The sequence below is a fragment of the Mustela putorius genome, unplaced genomic scaffold (assembly GCF_011764305.1).
Source record: "Mustela putorius furo isolate JIRA1106 unplaced genomic scaffold, ASM1176430v1.1 tig00003859_pilon_pilon_pilon, whole genome shotgun sequence".
Classification (NCBI taxonomy): Eukaryota; Metazoa; Chordata; class Mammalia; order Carnivora; family Mustelidae; genus Mustela; species Mustela putorius.
The window spans coordinates 34,132,365-34,155,128 of NW_025422011.1; the positions used below are offsets into that span (position 1 = coordinate 34,132,365).

Here is a 22,764-nt window from a genome sequence, read left to right on the forward strand (position 1 = left end):
TGTTGTTGTCAGCCTTATTGCTATGGGGGGAGGTGAGCTTCCTTGAGAATGGAACCTGCTTTAGGAAAGTGCAGCGAGAAGTAGACAAAGGTAACCTGCATTCAGTCACAATGTCCAGTTCAGCACAAAGCCAGATCTGCAGAGTGATTCAGCTCTTCACTCTGTGGGGACTGAGCCAAATGGTCTCCTTGATTGTCCACCCAGTGTTGACAGATCTCTGAATCTCTTGATTTTCCTATATATTCAATGAGATTCATCACATTATGTTTATTTTATGGAGAAAGTTATAGAAGCAGTAAACGTTAAATGATTTGCTCAAATCTCACAACTATTCCAGATCTTTGGAGTCATAGTTTGAAAACTCTTTCAATACAATCAATTTTAATGATATTTTTCTCATAAATTTTCAGTGGCTCTATATTTCTTCTACAAATGATTGGAAGTTCTTGGATGGTGGGAGTAAGCATTCAGTTGTCTCCAACTAGGCTTCAATCTACTTGCCTTAGCTGGTTTCCCACCATTGCCCAAACTTGCATTCCACCCAATCATCCTCTACCTGTAGCTCACCTGCCTTCCCTCACACTCTCACACCACTGATCTCTTCTTTCCCGGTTTACAACTGTTAGTCAGCCTCTGTGTTCACCTCCTACTGGAGATGTCATGGTGAACTGAGTCTCATGTGTGAAGAGATACTTATCCCCATTAAGAATATGAAGGAGTGATGCTCCAGGGGTGTGCTCTTGAGGGTTCTCCTGGGGGGGGCCAAGGTCAAGCCTCTTTAGTCATCATGCAAAAATAGGAGTAGGTGTTTATGACATGATTCCACATTCTCCAGGGAGGAATTCTCCAGGGCATATGATTCATTGTCATATAATGTTCTAGAATCAGTGCCCTGAAGCACTGAATTATATGTATGAGCAGGTGGCTTTTGAGTAGAGGTAAAACTTCTGATACAGTACCGAGAAATTTCAAGAGACAGAGTCAATAGGTAAGAAAGGGAGGATTCTGCTGTGTGTGTGTGTGTGTGTGTGTGTGTGTGTGTGTTTTCCATTTATATTTCCTCTCCAACTGATTGTGGAGATGCTGTTGAAGTGATGTGTCCATGCTCAGGAATCACTGGACATAGCTGACACATTGCCATAAGTAGACTCCTTGGTTTTGATGCTGGTGAATTTTCTTTTCTCTTTTTTTCAGAGGTAAGTACTCTGTACATATTTTTTTAAAAGATTTTATTTATTTATTTGACAGACAGAGATCACAAGTAGGCGTAGAGCCAGTCAGAGAGAGAGAGGGGGAAGCAGGCTTCCCGCTGAGCAGAGAGCCTGATGCGGCGCTTGATCCCAGGACCCCGAGACCATGACCTGAGCTGAAGGCAGATGCTTAACCCACTGAGCCACCCAGGTGCCCCAGTACTGTGCACATATTAATCATCAAGTCTGAATGTTGCAGCTGGAAGGGAACTTGGTATAAGTGCCTCTTCCACCTCCTCATCTGGAAAGATGAAACCTACTTAGGGAGTGCTCTGTCTAAATCTTTCTGTTCAGGAGTTCTGCAAGACAGCATTGGGGTCTCTACGTTCCAGAGAAAAGGTGCAGCTAGGGCAGTCAGTGGCTTGTTACCAGTCATGAATGGGTTTTTTTTCCCCCTCTATAAGATGCTTATAGTCCATTCTATAAAGTTTTTCTATTTTATTTACATTACACTTTAAATTTTCCAATTTTCAAGATCTATCCACTCCCTAATATTTGAAACTAAATATACTTTATTCTTTTTTCTCATCAGAAATGGATTTTAAGTGTTTGATCCTGTGACTATAATTTACTGATTTCAGGAGACTTTTCAATACACAAATGATAATTAGCATGGTTAGTATGGACATTTACTCTTTTTTTTTTTTAAGTTATTTATTTATTTATTTATTTATTTATTTATTTATTTATTTGAGAGAGAGAGCTTGAAAGGGAGAAGCAGACTCCCCATGGAGCTGGAAGCCCGATGTGGGACTCGATCCCTGGACACTGGGATCATGACCTGAGCCAAAGGCAGTCGCTTAACCAACTGAGCTACCCAGGTGCCCTGGACATTTATTCTGAATGGATGATACAGTCAAACTTAGAAATAAATCAAGCTGCCTTCTATTGTCTGCTAATGTCCTACTGGTCTTTACTCAAGGTGACATGAGCTGTGTCCTGTTCTCTTGGGTTCCTCAGGTCCCACAGTGTATTTCCGCTGATTTTCAAACATGACACAAAGGCTAGTAAGTCTCCATTGAAGTGCTAGGGTGTCATCAAATACATGTGCTTTGACCAAGACACCCTTCCTCCTTATGCCTTTCTCCTTCCACCGACTGTACCTTCCACTGGTGACATGCTATGATTTGGTTATTTACACTCCCTTCACATTGAGAAGTATCAAATCCTTTACATAAATATCTCTTAGGCCCTTGTTATTACCTCTGCTTGCCAACAGTGTTGTATGTTGGTTTCACTCTTCTTTTGGGCACTCTCTCTCTTTTTATTTTTTTTTTAAAGATTTTATTTATTTATTTTACAGAGAGAAATCACAAGTAGATGGAGAGGCAGGCAGAGAGGGAGAGAGAAGCAGGCTCCCTGCTGAGCAGAGAGCCTTATGCGGGGCTCGATCCCAGGACCCTGAGATCATGACCTGAGCCGAAGGCAGCGGCTTAATCCACTGAGCCACCCAGGCGCCCCGGGCACTCTCTTTTTTAAAGCCAGCATGGATTTCCTCATTTTTTTATTCCATCATTCATCAAACATTGGTTTAGTATCAATTATGGGTCAGGGACTATTATAGACATTGTGAATGTAGCAAAGAAAAAAACAAATTCTTGGATTCCTGGCGTTTATATTTATTGATGGAGTTAGATTTTGCTCATATGGAATCTGTAAATATTATAAACATACAATATATAAATTCTAACCCCTTTATTCACACACATACACACACACACACACACACACACACGTCAATTGCTGATAATGGAAAAACACAGAGCAAGGTATAATAGATAGAAACTGAATTACTGGCATAACAGTGGAATGCTGTTCTATGTATTTTTTCCCACTTTTTGTTGAGCCAAGGATCCAATGTTTGCCTATGATTACTGAACCTAGAAAATGGTACTTGTTCAATCAGTGTTTGTGGAATAATTAATGATAAGAAGGAAAATAGGAGGGAGAGAAAAGACAGACAGGAAATGTTTAAATCAGTTTAGAATGATCAGAATTGGGTGATTCTTAAATATCATGGTCACAAGGATTAGTCATAAAGAACTAGCTCTTAAAATTTCCATTGCAGGCCAATCTCCATATAACTGTCCATGACTAGTGTTTGTAAAATCAATAATCCTGAAGCAATTCACACTATTTATAGATCATCTAAAATAATGAAATATGAGATATGAAAACTGTGCAGGAATCCACAACTGCAGTTGAACTTAGATATATTTTTCATATTTAATATCTTTGTACTGGTATTTTGAAATGATAAATATTTATAATAAATATAAATCAACTGTGCTGTATCTTTGAGTCATTAGGTTGTCTGAAAAATTTTTGTGGATATCTTTTTCCCTTTGTCTATTTTCAATACTTTATTTTTATTTTTGGTAGTTTAAAATACAACTATTTATATAAAATTGAGAAAAACAGATAACTCTGATAGCAATGTTATGGGAATGGAATCTCAGTTATAAAATATCAATGTTTGTTTTAAGGCTAGGTTTAAAATCAAACTATATAACATGTAAGTTATAAGAGCATTTTGATAATATCTTATACTTTTCAGGCAAGACTCCTGAACTGGCATTCTTCATTTTCTCTTTTTTATTTGGAAGGTTCATTATTCAGAGTGATTGTCCATTTCTAAAATCACCAAAATGAATTTGGTCAGGACGTGTTTCTCTTTACATCTTAGGCCAAGAATATCTGGGGGGAATTGCAGACGCAGACTCTCAGCTATTGGACTGTGACTTCATAATTTGTATACAATGTCCCTAAAAACAAAATACTCTCCACCACTGAAATGAAAAGGCAAAATCAAAGCTCTGTGGCTGAATTCATCCTCCTGGGCTTTTCTAACTTTCCTGAGCTCCAAGAGCAGCTCTTTGGGGTTTTCTTGGTTGTCTACCTGGTGACTCTGTTGGGAAATGTCATCATTATAGTCATCATCTCCTTGGAACAGAGCCTCCACGTGCCCATGTACCTGTTCCTCCAGAACTTGTCTGTGGTAGAGGTAAGTTTCAGTGCAGTTATTATGCCTGAAATGCTGGTGGTCCTCTCCACTGAGAAAACGTCGATTTCATTTATAAGCTGTTTTGCACAGATGTATTTCATCCTTTTTTTTGGTGGCACTGAATGTTTTCTCCTGGGGGCGATGGCTTATGACCGATTTGCTGCAATCTGTCATCCTCTGAACTACCCAATGATTATGAACAAAAGGGTTTTCATGAAATTAATAATGTTCTCCTGGGTCTCAGGGATCATGGTGGCTACTGTGCAAACATCATGGGTTTTCAGTTTTCCCTTCTGTGGTCCCAATGAAATCAATCATATCTCTTGTGAAACCCCAGCAGTGCTAGAACTTGCATGTGCAGATACCTTTCTGTTTGAAATCTATGCATTCACTGGCACCATTTTGATTGTCATGGTTCCTTTTGTGTTGATTCTCTTGTCCTACATTCGGATTCTCTTTGCCATCCTGAAGATGCCATCAGCCACTGGGAGGCAAAAGGCCTTTTCCACCTGTGCCTCCCACCTCACGTCTGTGACCCTCTTCTATGGCATGGCCAATATGACTTATTTACAACCGAAATCTGGCTACTCCCCAGAAACCAAGAAGCTGATGTCATTGTCTTACTCACTTCTTACACCACTGCTGAATCCACTGATCTACAGCTTGAGAAACAGTGAGATGAAAAAAGCTTTGATGAAACTGTGGCACAGAAAAGTGGATTCACACTTACTCTGACTGCGCTGAGAAGCCATGTGATACTTGGTCACTGTTTGACTGAAATCTACTTAATAAATGGTGGCAACAATTTGCATTTCTTGGTGTGTGATACTTAACCTCTTGATGTCTACATATTGGTTATATATTCGAGGTATCTTCATATATTAGTGTTTTATTTCTTTTTTAAAAAATAAATGTATGATGTTCATTAATATTGGATATAAAAGAGTCTTTAAATTTCATTTATTGGTGGCCATATAGGTGTTTATGTTAGGTTTTGCCCCTTGCAGTATGGTAAATAAACTAGTTGTAAGCACATAAAAAAGGTGGCTTTAATTTCTGTAGAGGAGGTTTCATAATATGGGTTTAATGGGTCAAAGCAACTGAGAGTTTGCAAACTTTTATAAATATTACCAAATTACTTTTAAAATTGATTTATTTATTTTAGAGACAGAGAGAGAATGTGAGCAGAGGGACAGAGACCATCCTGAAGCAGGCCCCCGTTGAGTGCAGAGTCCAATGGAGGGCTCCATCTCAGGATCCTGAGATCATGACCGGAGCAGAAATCAAGAGTTGGCTGTTTAACTGACTGAGCCACCTGGGTGCCCCCAAATTACTTTCTTAAAATGTAATTCAGATTGGCTTTGAAGGCCCATTGTGCCCCGCTGACTGGATTGAGTGCTAAGAAAACAATAAAGAGATGGGCTTTTTTTTTTTTTTGAGTGAAAATCTATATGAGTTGAAAAGAGCAGTTCTTTACTGAAAGGATCACATGGCTCTATTCTGGGACCTACAGAAATTATAGCCCATATTTAGCTTTCATCATGTTATCTTAGAGCATATTCGCCTATGACACCTAGGTGCCTCAGTGGGTTAAGTGGCTGCCTTTGGTATAGGTCACGATCCCAGGGTCCTGGGATTGAGCTTCACATCGGGCTCCCTTCTCAGTGGGGAGTCTGTTTCTTCCTCTCACTCTGCCTGCTGCTCCCTTTGTTTGTGCTCTCTCTCTCTCTTTCTAACAAATAAATAGATTAATTAAATATTTGTTTTTTTACAAAAGAATATTCACTGAGTGTGTGACTGGAAAGCAGCATGGGATTGTTTTTGAAGATCATTTGTTTGTTTAACAATATTTGTTGAATGACTTCTATATATCAGAAACTGTACTAGGTCCTGAGAGTACAAAGTTTAGTAAGATAGTCTCATGAGAGAGATAACTACTAAACAAATAGCCACACACTGAAAACATAATTAGAGTTGTGATAACTGTTAAACAGGAAAAGCACAAGATACCATGGGATCATCACAGGAAAGCTTTATCTGATTTGGAGCGGCTGTGGGGGAGAGCCGTGGCATTGGGAATGACTTTCTCAGGAACCTCCCTGAGAAAGTGACATTGAAACTGAGCCTCAAGGACAGGTAGGAGTTATCCTGGCTCAACTCCAGCATGAGGGGGAGAGTCATCCATGTGGAAAGAAGGATGTGTGATGGTCTGGATGGGAAGGAACTTAATGTCATTCCAGGAAAGGGAGGAGAGTGTGCAGCGAGGGAGGAATGAGATGATGATATGAAGAGGGAGGCATCAACTAGACCAAGTAAAATCTTGTCGATACAAGAACTCTGAACTCACCTACTAATGATAGGTGGTCAGTGAGTTAAGCGAAGCAGCAACACAGACATGTCTGTCATTTTAAAATGTCTTTCTGGCTTATTATTGATATTATTATTATTGATATTGAGGTTCAAGAGTGGAAACAGGCAGGAGAAGACAATTGCTACAGCCCAAGTGAGAGTGATGTGCTTGGTCTGGGGTGACAGCAGTGACGGTGAGCAGTGTAGATATATACTTAAGAAATCAAATTGACATCACTTCATAAGGGATTGTATGGGGGAGAGGGTAGGAGAGAGAAGAGTGAAAGATGAACCCACATTTCTGGTTGGAGCAGAAAGTGCATGGGGTTTCCATTTGTTGAGAGAGGGAACACTGGAAACTAAGAATTTGGGAAGAGAAATCCAATTTTGGATGAGTAAATTTTGGGATGTCTGTGTGAAATCAAAGTTAAGTTGATTGCTGGGATATACAGGTCAGGCTCAGAATGGAGGTTCTGAATTAGGGGAACAGAGCTACAGGGTAACACCTAGAGAGGGATGCATGATTCAGGGAAGGTCTTCTTAAGATGAAGAGACTCTAGAATGTCTGAAGTTACATGGAAATAATCCAAAAAAGCAGGAGATGTGCTGAATCGGTGTGTCTCGGACCTGGTGCTGAGATGATCCTACCTGAGGAAGAGAAAGATACAAATGGACAAAATGTTACATAGATCCCAGAGGGAGAAAGACAGCTGTGAAGTCGTAGGGATTCCAGGGACAAAAGAGCTAATAGGAGGAGGCTGGGGGAAGAGTATCAGGAATAAAGGAAGTGGATCTGGAAAGAAGGGTCAGGATGGTACCTCTAAGCCTTAAAGGAATGAAAGCTCCAGGAGGGATTTATGTACCTTGCCAAAGGATGGACTAAATTCTTACTGCTGTCTAGTGGCTCAAGCATATAATTGCTTTAATCTCAGGGCTGAAAGCTCAGGGAGCTAAACCTGTTCGTGGTTCACCAGTATCATCTCTGGTGAACTCAGAGAAAGTAATAGAAGCTATCACATCAGTCCTGGGGTCAAAGAATGTGGGCAAACGACAAATGCAGTGGCAAGTTTCATGTCCTTAATAGGTGTAGATGTACCTTTTTTGTCAGGCTTAGGAGCAGAAAGGCTGAGGGTCATATTCATTCTTCCCCTTTTACCACCTCCTTTCTTTTGCCCTCCCCCACCATGACCACCTCCATCCTCACCTCTATCACCACCCCCTTCACCACCACCATCACCATCACCATAAGCATTATCTCATGTCCCACACATTACACATTCACAATAGTGGGTTATGTCTGCAATCTCACTTGACTATCCATTCATAAAATCAAAACCATTTGTTGGGTACCTAACATGTGTCCGTTGCTGTGTGGGATGTTAGGCAAAACTTCTAGGAGATTACTTGAGTGATGAAGCAAATAAACAAACCCTTAACAATATTGTGTGGTGAATGTTAGAACTGTGGTTAGCACTTGTGCTGTGAGACTTCACTGGATAAGACTCTTAGGACTAGGAATCCAGGAAGACTTCCTGGAGGAGATGATTGTGGTTATAGTTTGTAAAGACTGACAAGAGTTAGTTATTTGGCAAAAACAAGAAAGAAAACTCTACACCTAGAGAAAAGCTGGTCTGAAAAGCATGGTGGATTTTTTTTTAAGTAAACACTATTTTTTAAAATTTATTTTCAGCATAATAGTATTCATTATTTTTTCACCACACCCAGTGCTCCATGCAATCCGTGCCCTCTATAATGCCCACCACCTGGTACCCCACCCCAACCTCCCACCCCCTGCTACTTCAAACCCCTCAGATTGTTTTTCAGAGTCCATAGTTTCTCATGGTTCACCTCCCCTTCTAATTTCCCCCAACTCCCTTCTCCTCTCTAACTCCCCATGTAACATGGTGGATTTTAAGATCTTGAGCGGAATTGTATAACAGTTGCATAGAAGACTTGAAGAATGACAGAAAATAAATTCAGACTGTGAATGACTTTATGAGCTAAACAAAGGCATTTGAACTCAGTGTTGAAAGGTATGGGAGAGTCACTGAAGGATGTTCCATAGGGGAAAGACAAAAATCAAACTTGCATTTTAAAAGTAGCTAGTATTTATAGGATATTTACTACATATCTGGCTAAGCCCCTTATGTGGTTGAGCTCATTTTATTCTTCACAACAATACCATTTAACAGAGGAGGTGAGAATATTAAATAATTTGTCCAAGGATTCAAGATTATTTTGCGGCTGTATAGGATGAGAACACATGTTTCTTGGATGTCTGCTTTCGTGCTTTTGGACCATCCGCTGCTTTATTGTATCTTCCATAATGGAACCAAGGGAAGTGAAAACACTCTCAAGTTGGGCTTATGTGTCCCAGGCATTTCTCCTATGGCCACACCCTGAGCTGTTATCCCAGGGTACATCCCAGGCTGGAGCACCCTCCTGGAGGGGGCCACAGTGCCTAGCGCTGTAGTGCCAGAGCAGGTCATTAGCAGAGATTGTGGGCAGAACGGTTAAGATCAAATGCAGCTTAAAAAAAAAATTGTTTTTGAGGCTTCATTTATTTGACAGAGAGAGACACAGTGAGAGAGGGAACACAAGCACGGGGAGTGGGAGGGGAAGAAGCAGGCTTCCAGCTAAGCAGGGAGTCCGAAGCGGGGCTCAATCCCAGGACCCAGAGATCATGACCTGAGCTGAAGGCAGACACTTAATGACTGAGCCACACAGGCGCCCTCAAATACTGTTCTTGCAGGAGAGACAAGACCTAGGATCATCACGTGGTCCTCGTGCAACTCTCCTGACACTCCATGTGAACAATATGGGCACAAGAAATAGTTGCTTTGTGGTTCTAGACAAAGGTAATTCTTTTCAGAAACCTCACATCTCCCCTAATTTTTGACTTTTCCACCAGGCCTTATGAGGGGACAGCAGGCATTCGTTGCACACAAAAATTCTTTCAATCTCTGTTGTTACTGTTCCCCAGTATGACCTTCTTCTTTTGCCAACATTTTAGCCTTTGCGACTAAACTTCGTAGACTTGTGATATTCAGCAATTTATAGACTATCAAGTCAATGTTTCAAAATAAAAATATGCCAAACTTGGTTTACGTATTAGGGCTTCTAGATGGGCTATTTCTCTGATTTTCTGATTATCACCCACAAACAGGAGCTGACCATCCCTGGTGCTGTTATGGCAACATCCCAGCAGTAGGCCAGAACTCCTTCTAGGTCGTGATGGTCAAAAAACAGTGGAAATATCAAGAGTAGGGCACAGATACTTCCATCTTAGTACCTGCAACCTTTTTTTTCTTGCTCCATTTCTTTGTTTCATTTAGAAATAAACTCTTCAGGGACTATATTTTATTGCAGTTTTGTTTAGAACAGTGGTTCTCAAACTTAGTTTGGGGACTCCTGACAGATGCTGAAACCCTTTTAGGAGTCCTGTGAGATAAAAATTACTTTAAAGATATTATTTGCCTTTTATCTCTCATTCTCTCAGAAATGTACAGTAGAGTTTGCCAGAAACTACATGATACATCATATCACAACAGACTGAGAATTCAGCTATGTCCTATTAAGCCAGACATCAAAGAGATTTGCAAAATTGCAAAAACAATGCCCCTCTTCTAAATGCTTTTTGAAAATATAATTATTTTCCATCAAAATATGTCTTTTTTTTTTTTTTTTTTTGGTTTGAAGTGGCGGGGGGTGGGAGGTTGGGGGAACCAGGTGGTGGGTATTAGAGAGGGCACGGATTGCATGGAGCACTGGGTGTGGTGCAAAAATAATGAATACTGTTATGCTGAAAATAAATAAAAAAATTTAATCACTTAAAAATATGTCATTTCTGTTCATGTGGAATGGATCACTATTGTTATTTTTAAAGGAGTTAAGTAAATATTTTAAAAATGTCTTTGTTTTCATTTCTAATATAGTAAACATCAGTTACTATAATCTGTATGAATAAAAGCTCTTTGAGGTTCTCTATAAATTGTCAGAGGATAAAAAAGTCCTGAGACTACAAAGTTTGAGAATGGTAGTCCTAAGAATTCACTGTAGACAATTTCTCAATGATTTTGGAGAAGGCTATATCCCTTGATTTACTTGGCATCCCCCTTATGCTAAAGGAAAACAAAAGGCAGCAGAAATACACATGCTTACAACTTCCTGGTCAAATATGGCTCCCTGTACAGCTGATCTGTTTCCTTGGTAACTAAACTGTACCTGCCATGTGCGGTCTACTAACAACCTCCCTTGGCTAGCTGGATTCCACAGGGTGATGGCTGTCTGGGAATAATTAGGGAACTTGGTAAGGAAGTTTCCTCAAGCAGGAAATTGGTTCCTGTGGAACTTGTTAAACATTAACTCTACAGTGAAATCATGAAAACATTTACTGAAATCAGTAATAGTGTTCAGGACCTCTGGGAACGTTTACCAAGGGCGAACAGTGTCAGGAACCAGGGATATGAGTTTATTCTTAAAGGTTTAGGTGTCCGTTTTAAGCTGTGATGAGGGAGCAATTAGGTTAAAATGATTCCTGCGTTTCTAATGAAGCCACACTTTGAAGCCTCTTCCCAGAGTTAAAACCCTGGTCTAGAGTAGTGGTGTGTGATGTAATTAAAGTCTACTTAAATCCAGATGTTCCCATTCACTGAGCCCCTTCTGTCACCGCTGACAAGTCAGACTCACAAACGCTTGATCCTGGAGAAGTTGGCCAAATTTCACCAAGCCTTAGTCAATCATGAATTTCCGACACCTTGGCCAATCTCAACTCCGAGGAGAGAGCAACAGTTTTCCCTAGCTAACTCTTCTAGGCTTTCAGACTTGTCTAACACAAGCACATGAATCTAAGGTAAAAACAAAACAAATCTACAAGCAAAACACAGCTCTGTATTCCCTAAAACAAAAACAAAAACAAAAAAACAACCCCTGAGAATACAATACAGGTGAAAAAAAAAAAAAGACAAAGAGCAGAGCGTAGAGACACCCACCTCAGGACACATTCTATGAGCCCCAGAAGGAGTCTGTTCTGGGGCTGCAGCCTGTGCGCCCCCGCTCTGCACCCCAGCCATGGTAGTGCTGTCATCTCCTGTCTGGGTGTCATTCAAATGCTTTATAGATGGGCCCGAAATGAAAGTTTCAGGAGCCCTTGAAAGGTCAGCAAATCACATTGAAAAGCATGTGAGCAAACAGGGAGAACATCTCAATGTGAAGATTTTGCAATAGAAGAAGAAAAATAAAGAAGGATGAAAATAAAGTAAGTCACACTTTGGAGTGCCTGCTAGGAGCTGGGCCTGCGGGAGTGCTCTTGAGCCCTCTGTTAATGCTCTTAACGATCCTGTGGCTTGTGACCCTCCTTTTACACAGGAGGACATCTAGCTGTGGATAGCTTACAGACGCTGTCCAAGGATAAGCAGCAAAAGTGGAAATAGAGGGTCTTTTCCTCTAATCCCAAGTTCTGAGTTTTTGACCATCGCCTATGCTCATCAGGTCCCACTGACTTCTTTATTCAACTACTATGTACTCAGGCGTTCCTCTGTGTCAGACTCTCAAATATGGAACCAAGATACTGTGTTCCTGCCCATGGTAAATCACAAAAGACGCAAATCAAATAATCACACAAATGTGCATATCGTTCTAAGTCAAGATGTGAATGAAGGAATATATAATGCAAACCAATGACCACACACAGACACGCGTATGCACATGCACACACACACTCATGCACACTCATGCACATGTGCACACGCGCACACACACACACACACACACACACACACACACTTCTCCTTGCTGAAGAGGTCAAGAAAGACATCTATTAAAGTGATATTTGCATTAATATCTGAAGTTTAAATAGGAAATCGCAAGAAAATCTGTGGAGGGCAGGAGGTAGGAAGAGTGTTGTGAGCAGAAACATCAAAGGCTCTGCGGAGCAGGCCGCCCATCCCAGGAAAAGAACCCACGGAAGTCGAGTGTGGGATTCATGACTGGAGAGGTAGCGGGAGCCAGGCATGTAGGACCCTACTGGTGTGTTAAAGAAGATACTGAAAAAGTTCTGTTGCTTTGCTTTGATTTTGAGTTTGGTTTGGTTTGAGATTTTTTGGGCTGTTTTTCTCCTGTGAGAAATAGTTCATGTATGGAGTACCGAGAAGACTGTAAAAGCTGTTCGTGGAACCACGACCAAATTAAGTGAAGCATTATCATTAGAGGATGCTTTGGCTAATATGACCTCAGCTCTAATTGAAGTCTCTTGTATACCCCAATGACACTGAAAAATTTTAAGCTAAGGGCAGGCATGAACAGACTGCGTTTTGAAAATGTCTTTGGGAAGTTGTGGAGTAGAGAATGAATTAAGAGGGAATCAGCGTGGATGCAGACATTCCCATCAGCTGACGGATGAGACTGTCCCAGTGAGTGGGGTGCTGGCAGAAGGGACAGGGATGACAGAATGGGGAGGGAGTAGGATAATACTGGCACAACTGAGACTGAGGGATTTGTGAAGAGGAATAAGGCACTGGGATGGAGCTGAAGAGAGCTCCTGAAATGCTCTCTCATGAAATAAAGTGATATTTCTAGGAGGAGAGGTATCGGTTCTTAATGATGATCTCCAGAATTAAGGAAAAAAAAAAAACCACAACCGAATTAAAATAGACACAGAACAAATAAGGTGATTGTTGAAAGCATACAGTTAGATTATGCATATTTTCAACTTTTCTAGATAATAGTTAACTGTATTCCAAAGTGGTTGTACTAATTTGCATCCCAGTGTAAACTGGTGAGTTACGTTTTTGAATGAGTTAAATTCTTAAAACTTTCAACTTGGGTTTTAGATTGATCCATCATTCACCAACATCTCTATCTACCATATCCTTCTCCTTCAGTAAGATTAAAACCTTAGCACGCTCTTATCTCCTTCCTCCCCAAAGCCCCTCCCTCACCCTGAATTATTATCTGCCATGTTGAGATTGCTTGCAGCACTGGTTACTTGGGTTGAGTTCTATGGTTTACTTGTTTCTTACTTAGCATTTTGGTGTGTGTGTGAGAGAGAGAGGCGGGGGGAGAGAGGGAAGGAGAGAGAGACCTTCCTTTAGTCAGGTATACCTGGAGTATATCTTTGAGTAGTCCTTTCAGGAAGATTCTGAGAACAATAAACTTTCTGAGTTCTTTTATGTTTGAAAATGCTCTATTCTTTATCTCTACTATGTGCTATTTGGATGCAGAGCTTTAGGTACAAAAGCAGCTTTCCTCAGATTTTTTTTTGAACATGCTACTCTGCTGTGTTCTTGAAACAAATGTGTTGCTGAAGAGCAATGTGGATTTTTTTTTCCTTTTAGTTCTTCAGAGTGAAATTATATTTTCTCTCAAGAAAAATTTGTAGCATTCCCCTTTATTCTTGCTACTCTGGACTTTATCATGAGATCTGCATTTGAACCTCCATCCATCACGCTTACTATTCAGGGAGACTTTGTGACCTAAAGACTCTGTGTTTCTTCAGCTGTATGGGGTTTTCTTAAAGTTTGACTGTTTCACCTCCTCCATTGTCTTCATTTGCTTTTCCTTGGAACTCCTCTCAATAAAGCCTTGGGTTTCTGGATATATCTTTCATATATCAACTTTTCTCATATGTTTTCCAAATCTTTTCCTTTTTAAAAAAAAATGTTTATTTTAGTAACCTCTGCACCAAAGTGGGGCTCGAATTCACAACCCCAGGATCAAGAGCTGCACACTCTGCTGACAGAGCCAGGCAGGCACTCCCCCAAATTTTGTCTCCCTGTGTTGCTTTTGGGAGCAAATAACTTGACTTACTTTTCTAGCCCACCCATCCCTTCCTTGACATCACTCACTTCTATAGCCAGCCCATTCTCTTTCTTATCTAATAAGTTTTCTAATATTTTTTTCAATGCTTATAATTTAAAGTATTTCTCATTTAGTGGAAGCATGATTTTGTAAAACATATATGATTATATTAATTGAAATAATTTTTACCATCTTTTTTTTTGTGATGTTGTTAGGTATTATCTCTTCTGTTTATAAAATTAGGTTCCTCTTTTTCAAAGCAAAAGCTCTCCTCCAGTGCTTCATGTTTCTTGATTTTCATCTCACCTTGGGACTGAAAATTCCAATTTATTTATCTAGGGATATGGTTTCTGATGAACTTCCCTTCATCTGTTTGGAGGAACAGAAGATGCTACTGCGTGGAGTTGGGCCAGTGGTTTTAAAATTTGTTTTGATTGTTAGTACATCCATCCATCATGGTTTTCTCACCCCACCTGGAAAACTATCCTGAGTCTCTTTTCCCCTTACCCACATAACTGCTTTTGTTTCACAGAAAACGAGATTTTGGCCTACTGTTCAGCGGAAGCAAAGGAAAAGGCATTGACCAACCACTGGTAATTCCTCACTAACCATTCTGGTAATTAGCTCTAATGTTTCCTCCTCATGCTTGTATGTATTGATTCTGAGTTTAGAGTTCCCTTGAATAACCCCCAATGTTTCTGCTTCTGGTTCTTTCTTGGGGTGCTTCCTATACTTTTCTCTGCCAATTTAGATAATAATATCTGAAAAACATGATAATTTTGGTCATTTTGTTTCTTTCTTTCAGCATTTTCTTCCTTATTATCTCCCCTTACCCTCACCTTGGTACGTTGCATGGTCCAGGACTTCTAGAAGAGAGCTTCCAACTAGCTGACCATAAATATAGAGGTGCTGGGATGGCCAGAGTCGTAATGCCTATTGTGTCCAGGAACAAATAAAATCCTTAAAAAAAAAAACAGCGTTATAACCTTAATATTATCATTTCCAAATATTCTATGATGTGAGAAAGATTGGAAACTACTGCTCTAACACAGTATGGACAATAACCCCCTTCATTTATATTTCTTAAATTATATGTTACAAAATGGTACATAGCATCATATTGAATCTAGCAAAGTATTTTTACCCCTGTGGTGATATATTTTTCCTCATTCATATTTTGCATTTTCTTCTCTCTTTTCCTACATCTCCTTCTTTTCTTCTTCTTCTTCTTCTTTTTTTTTTTTAACTTCTTTAGACAGACTCGCCCAGGAGGTGCCAATTATTGGCCATTTCATAGAAGTATTTTTTCCCCCTTTAAATCAAGTATACTGATTTTCTGTAGTTTATCTAATTTGTACCTTTATATATATATCAGTTTTTTTTACATTAGCAATAATATTTTTATATTTTTCTAGCACTTTGAGTAAATGTTTCATTTTATAAATCACACTCATTTTATAAATCAAACTCATTTTATAAATCACACTCATTTTTAAATAGTGTTAAGGCTAAAAATTATCTTCAGTTTACCACTTTGGAAGGCAGCTATGCTCACCACTATACCACCAACGCAGTTTACCACTTTGGACAAATAGTGATGCACATTGCTTTCTTCAGAGGATAATGACTCATTTGTAGTTATGCCATAAAATGGAAAATATTTTTAAAAATTCAAGTCATTTATAACAGGGGTATTTATTTCTAAGGGCTTAGAAACCCTTTTTTTTTTTCCCAGTTTTCTATTACCAATTTTCAGCCTTAATTTGTTTTGGTGAAACACAGCACCCTATACGATTTCTATCTTTTGAAATTTATTGAGATCTTGTTTGTAGTCTCATATGTGTTCAATTTATGTAAGCGTGTCATTGGCATTTGAAAAGCATATGTATTCCTGTTGGAATCTCATGTTAAACACACACATTCATACACATGTGCTCGTATGTACATCTCATTTTCCACCTATGAGTTCACTTGATCTTTTGCCTGCTGCCCCCTGCTGGCCGGGCAGGAGCTCAGCTGCCTTTGTGAGACTTGGTGTGGATGTCGACCACCTCACTGTCCTAGCTGCCCACAGGGCACCATTATTGTAGAGAGACCTTGATTGCTGCTAGAACCTGGATAGTTTGGGCAATTCAAGACAAAAATAGAGTCTGGTGGAGAGATTCAAGTAATGTTCACTAAATTTGCTAATACTAGTATTTTATAGGTAATGGGGCATTAGGAAGAAGAAAGAATCAATAATGATAAGTGATTTATGGCTATTAGGGAACCAGGAAGCTTACATAGTTCTTGTTTTAGTTGATTATCTTGGACTTCACAGGAAAACAATGATAATTGGGTGTGCTTCTCTTCAGTATTGAGAGACTTACAAGTCTGATGGTGACTGAATCATCAGAGACTTTTCTTGGTCCTGAAGAATAAGAAGAACCCAGCTGAGATCTGGGTTGTAATGGTGAGCCCCTCTGACTCCCAGTGCTTCCAGTAAGTGGGCATTAGTAAGAATTAGAACAATAGTTGAGTGCTATCCAGATAGAGCCAGAGCCCAATGATTCACTTCCTTTGAGGTCACTTGAAGATGATAGAATTAGGGAGATAGATCGCTTCCAGCAAGGATTGTTCTGATTAGGAAGAATAACTCATCAAACCAACTCCAAGGATATTGCAGTTCCTATATTGGAGGGGGTCATGGAGAGGACATAACCACCAGTTGACCTAAGAGTAGGATCCCAGGCAATCAGAGGCTCCTCGCTCCCTTCCTTGTCCTTACAATGTGCCTTCTGCCCACAGTTCCCACAATAACAACCAGTTTCAAGGACACGGCCTTGAAAGAGTAAGGTGTTGTTGAGACCATCTGGGGTGTCATATGTAACAAAACCCAGTTAAGGCCCCATGAAAACTTTAAGATTCTGGTGGGTGGGTGCAGACATCTATTCATTGTGCAGCTGCTGAAAAGAAGCCTTGAATGTAAGTCCCCATGCTTACTAAACCTGCCACCTACCAACGTAGAGTGGTTTGCTTCTCTTTTTAGGTCTTTCTACATGTACAGGAGCCAATTTGCTAACCAAGACTGTATCTTGTCTATTTTGAATACCCCTGGCCCACCCACTCTCTAAGGGATTGCACAAAGAGAAGACACATTCATGGGGATTTGGAAGTGAATTTAATGAAGGTAGTATTTACCAAGGTATAGGCAGGCTTAAGGGGACCCATGAGGGATGGTGAAACACCCTGAAACTAGTAAAAGCATTATACCTCTAGGCAGGAAATGGAAAAAAGGAATGAGAGCTACCAGAGATGAGTGAAGGCTGGAGCTAAAGGCTGACCAGAGGGTTGCCTAACAGAAGAGCTAGTTGTAATGGGAATAGACACAACCAGATCCATGGTGCGGGGCAGAGACAGAGTCTGAGAACACATATCCTGGCCTCCTTCTCTCCCATCCTCTAATCTTCTGCTGGTGCCTGACATGGGCTGGATCCAATGGGAAAGCAGAGGCGTAGGTGCCTGAGTGAGGCACGTGTGTGCGTATGTGGGCATGTCATCCAGTCATGCTGCCACATAAAATTAACCATCACACACTTCTAGGGCTTTATTCCTTAGAATAAATTTTTCACAGTACAATTTTTATGTGCAAGAAAACTGAATTTTTAACTTTGATAAATAGTGTGAGATGACTGGCCAGAAAATAAAAATGCCTTTTCCTCCATGGTCTCACCAGCAAAAATTCTTAAATTTTTTATTTATTTTTTTACCTTTTTAGAGGTTTTTTTGTATTTATTTTTGTGTGTGAGAGAGAGAGCACAAGGAGGGGGAGGTGAAGAGGGAGAATCAGGATCCCCACTGAGCAGGGAGCCCAATGCATAGCTGGAACCCAGAGCTCCAGGATCATGACCTGAGCCAAAGGCAGGCACTTAACTGGCTGAGCCACCCAGTCACTCCTATTTACAATTTTTAAGTCTTGGTCAACCTGGTGGGTGAGAATTAGTATCTCACTGTTTTGTTGGCATTGTTCTGGTCTCAAATAATGTTGAGCTTCTTATTTTACATGTATTTTGTTTCTTTAAGCCATATCTCTGTGTGTAGATACATACATTTATATACAGAAGAAGGACTTCTAAAAAAAAGTTATTATTTATTTAGAGAGTGGGAGGAGAGGCAGAAAGAGAGAATCCCAAACAAGCTCCGTGCTCTGCATGGAACCCGATGTGGGGCCTGATCCAAGAACCCTGATATCATGATCTGATATCATGATCTGAGCCAAAATCAAGAGTCAGATGCTCAACCAACTGAGCCACCGAGGCACCCCCAAGGACTCCCACTTTTATTCTCAATATATTGTTGGAATATTTTAATTTTTAAAACAATGTATTTGTTAACATAATTAAAAGAAATTGAAGAAGAAAAAAGCCTTCGAGGAAAGCACATGACAGTTTGGTAGTGGTTAATTTCTAAGAAATGAGATTGTGGGAGGCTACAGTATTTATTTAATTTTAATATTTTAAAGCAATAACCCTGTGTTACATTTGTTATGATTCATAAACTATAACAAAAATGTATTAGTAAGTTTTTTTTTCCTCATCTTAGGCAATAGGTAGCCTCTCCTGAATTGTATTATTTCTTACATTTTGGGAACACTTTCAGTGTCTTAATGATAATTTTTTTTTTGTCTTAATGATAATTAACATGTTGCTACTGTTTTGTCTCCCTTAGCATAGTTAATTATATTAGCAGTTTTTATTTACATTTGACTTCTTAAAATAAACCTTTCCTGATCATGGAGTTGATTGTTTAACACATTGTTGAATTAAAATGTCTCGTATTGGATTTAGAACTTTGGCTCTATATTCATAAGAGATTTACATAAAGTTTCATTTTTTGTGTCTGTTTGGTAAAGTCATCAAGGTTATGTTATCTTCAAAGAATAAATTTGGAAATTATGTAAATAAAACTTGCACACCTCCCACACTTGTTATTTTTAATAGTGGGATAGGTTTATGCACAGGTCAAAGGTCAAGTTCTATGTTCTCATATTCTTGTTAGACTCTTGGTACCTATTGAACAGTCTCTTTTATGTAATATTGTTTTTCAATTTTAACTCTTTCCTTGATTAGATTTTTCTAGAGGCATTCCTATTTACTGCATTTTTAAATAAAAGAACCAACGTTATGGGGCACCTGGGTGGCTCAGTGGATTATGTCCACTTCAGCTCATGTCCTGATCTTGGGGTCCTGGGATCGAGCCCCACATTGGGCTCTCAGCTCAGCAGAGAGCCTGCTTCTGCCTCTCTCTTTATGCCTGCCTCTCTGCGTACTTGTGATTTCTGTCTGTCAAATAAATAAGTAAAAAATAAAATCTTTAAAAAAACTTTTTTGTATATTGTTTTCCTCTTTGCAAACCATAGTTGACCCTTGAACAATACAGAGGTTAGGATTACCAACACTTCACACTGCTGAAAATCTCCATGTAACTTAGACTCACCCAAAACTGAACTACAGATAGCCTACTGTTACCCAGAAGCCTTACTGATAACATGGCCAACTAATATGTATTTTGTGTGCTGCATATATTATACATGGTATTCTTACAATAAAGTAGTCTAAAGAAAAGAGAATGTTAAGAAAATCATAAAGAAGATAAAATAGGGACACTTGGGTGGCTCAGGTGATTAAGTATCTGACTCTTGATCTCAGCTCAGCTCAGGTCATGATCTCAGGGTCCTGAGATAAAGCCTCAAGTCGGACTGTGTGTTGGGTGTGGAGCCTGCTTAAGATTCTTTTTCTTCCCCTCCCTCTACTCGTCCCTCCTCATGCTCTCTTTCTCTCTCCCCTCTCAAAAAAAAAAAAAAAAAGAGAGAGAGAGAGAGAAAATACATTATGATACAATACATTATGATACAATACTGTAGTTGTTTTCTTCTTTGAGCATAACCCCTTACTTTTTATATATTTTATTCCTTTATACTGTTTTGAGTTGAATGTGCAGTTAATTTTTTTATTTTCTAGGTTTTATAATAATAGTATAATAATAGTTGTAATAATAATAGCTTTAATAATCATGCAGATTTTTTTTTAAAGATTTTATTTATTTACTTGACAGAGAGAGATCACAAGTGGGCAGAGAGGCAGGCAGAGAGAGAGAGGAGGAAGCAGGCTCCCTGCTGAGCAGAGAGCCCGATGCGGGACTCGATCCCAGGACCCTGAGATCATGACCTGAGCTGAAGGCAGCGGCTTAACCCACTGAGCCACCCAGGCGCCCTCATGCAGATTTTTTAAGTACGACTCTGATCTGAGGGAGCCCTTATTTCCTTACTTGTCTCTGTGATTCAACCTTCACTTTGTCTTGGTACAGGGGGCAGGACTAGAATGTAAGTTTGAGATACAACTTGTTTGACTTTTAGGTTTATGATAGATTTATTTATTTACTAATTTAATTTATTTATTTGACTGAGAGAGACAGTGAGAGAAGGAACACAAGCAGGGGGAGCGGGAAAGGTTCAAGCAGGCTTCCTGCTAAGCAGGAGCCCGATCCAGGGCTCGAACCCATGACACTGGGATCATGACCTGAGTGGAAGGCAGATACTTAACAACTAAGCCACTTAGGCACCCCTATGGCTGAATTATTTATTTAAATACTGCTTTTTCTCTGTTCTCCATATTGAGATTCTATTTTTCTATTTTGCTTATTTTCGATTCTATTTTATTTTTTTCATACTGTACTGAATCTCTGAGATGAGATACATTAAAAAATCCTATCATTCTCTGACATGATATTATACATAGAAATCCTAAAGACTCCACCAAAAATTATTAGAAGTAATAAATGAATTCACTAAAGTTGCAGGATGCAAAGTTAATAGCCAGAAATTGGTAGTGTTTCTATACACTAATAGCAAAGTAATAGAAAGAAATTAAGGAAACAATACCATTTACAATTGCACCCACAATAAGAAGGTACCTAGGAATAAATCTAACCAAAGAGGTGAAAGACCTGTACTTTGAAAACTATAAAACGCAGATGAAAGAAACTGAAAAGAACACAAAGAAATGGAAAGACATTCCATGCTCATGGTTTGGAAGAATTAATGTTGCTAATTCTTGGACCTGAGTCATGATTTCAGGGTCCTGGGATTAAGCCCCACATCGGGCTCTCTGCTCAGCAGGGAGCCTGTTTTCCCCCTCTCTCTCTGCCTGCTTCTGATCTGTCTGTCAAAATAATAAATAAAAAAATCTTTAACTCTGGAAAACATCATGGAGGTTCCTCAAAATGTTGAAAATAGAACTACCCTATGACCCAGCAATTGCACTACTGGGTATTTACTCTAAAGATACAAACGTAGTGATCCGAAGGGGCACGTGCACCCGAATGTTTATAGCAACAATGTCCACAATAGCCAAACTATGGAAAGAACCTAGATGTCCATCAACAGATGAATGGATAAAGAAGAGGTGGTGTATATACACAATGGAATACTATGCAGCCATCAAAAGAAATGAAATCTTGCCATTTGCGACAATGTGGATGGAACTAGAGGGTATTATGCTTAGCGAAATAAGTCAATATCATATGATCTCCCTGATATGAGGAAGTGGAGATACAACATGGGGGGTTAAGGGGGTAGGAGAAGAATAAATGAAACAAGATGGGATTGGGAGGGAGACAAACCATAAGTGACTCTTAATCTCACAAAACTAACTGAGGGTTGCTGGGGGAGGGGGGTTGGGACAAGGGAGGTGGGGTTATGGACATTGGGTGAGTGCTGTGAAGTGTGTAAACCTGGCGATTCACATACCTGTACTCCGGGGGTTAAAAATATATGTTTATAAAAAATAAAAAATTAAAAACAATAAAAATGAAAATGAAAATAAAAATAAAATCTTTTAAAAAAATGTTGCTAAAATGTCCATATTACTAAGGCAATCTACGTATTCAATGCAATCTCTACCAAAATACCAACTGCATTTCTCACAAAACTAGAACAAATAATACAAGTAATATGAAATTCGTGTAGAGTCACAAAAGACCCGAAGTAGCTAAAGCAATCTTGAAAAAGAAAAAGATGGAGGTTTCACAATCCCAGATTTCAAGATAAACTACAAAGCTGTAGTAATCAAAACAGTATGGTACTAGCGTAACGACAGACACAGATCAATGGAACAGAATAGAGAGTCCAGAGATAAACCCATGATTATATGATCAATTAATCTGTGATGAAAGGGGTAAGAATATACACTGAGGAAAAGACAGTCTCTTCAATAAATGCTGCTGGGAAAACTGGACGGCTACACACAGAAGAACAAAACTGGACCACTTTCCAACATCATACACAAAAATAAATCAAAATGGATTAGAGACCTAAATGTGAGACCT

General features: G+C 39.4%; 1 protein-coding gene across 1 annotated transcript; it reads left to right on the forward strand.

Annotated features, from left to right (window-relative positions):
- Positions 1 to 3,877: 3,877 nt before the first annotated feature.
- Positions 3,878 to 5,041, forward strand: LOC106004459 (olfactory receptor 10A3). The gene has a single exon (XM_013049784.2). The coding sequence runs from the start codon at positions 4,045 to 4,047 to the stop codon at positions 4,987 to 4,989; it is 945 nt and encodes a 314-aa protein (XP_012905238.2). The 5' UTR covers positions 3,878 to 4,044; the 3' UTR covers positions 4,990 to 5,041.
- Positions 5,042 to 22,764: the final 17,723 nt, after the last annotated feature.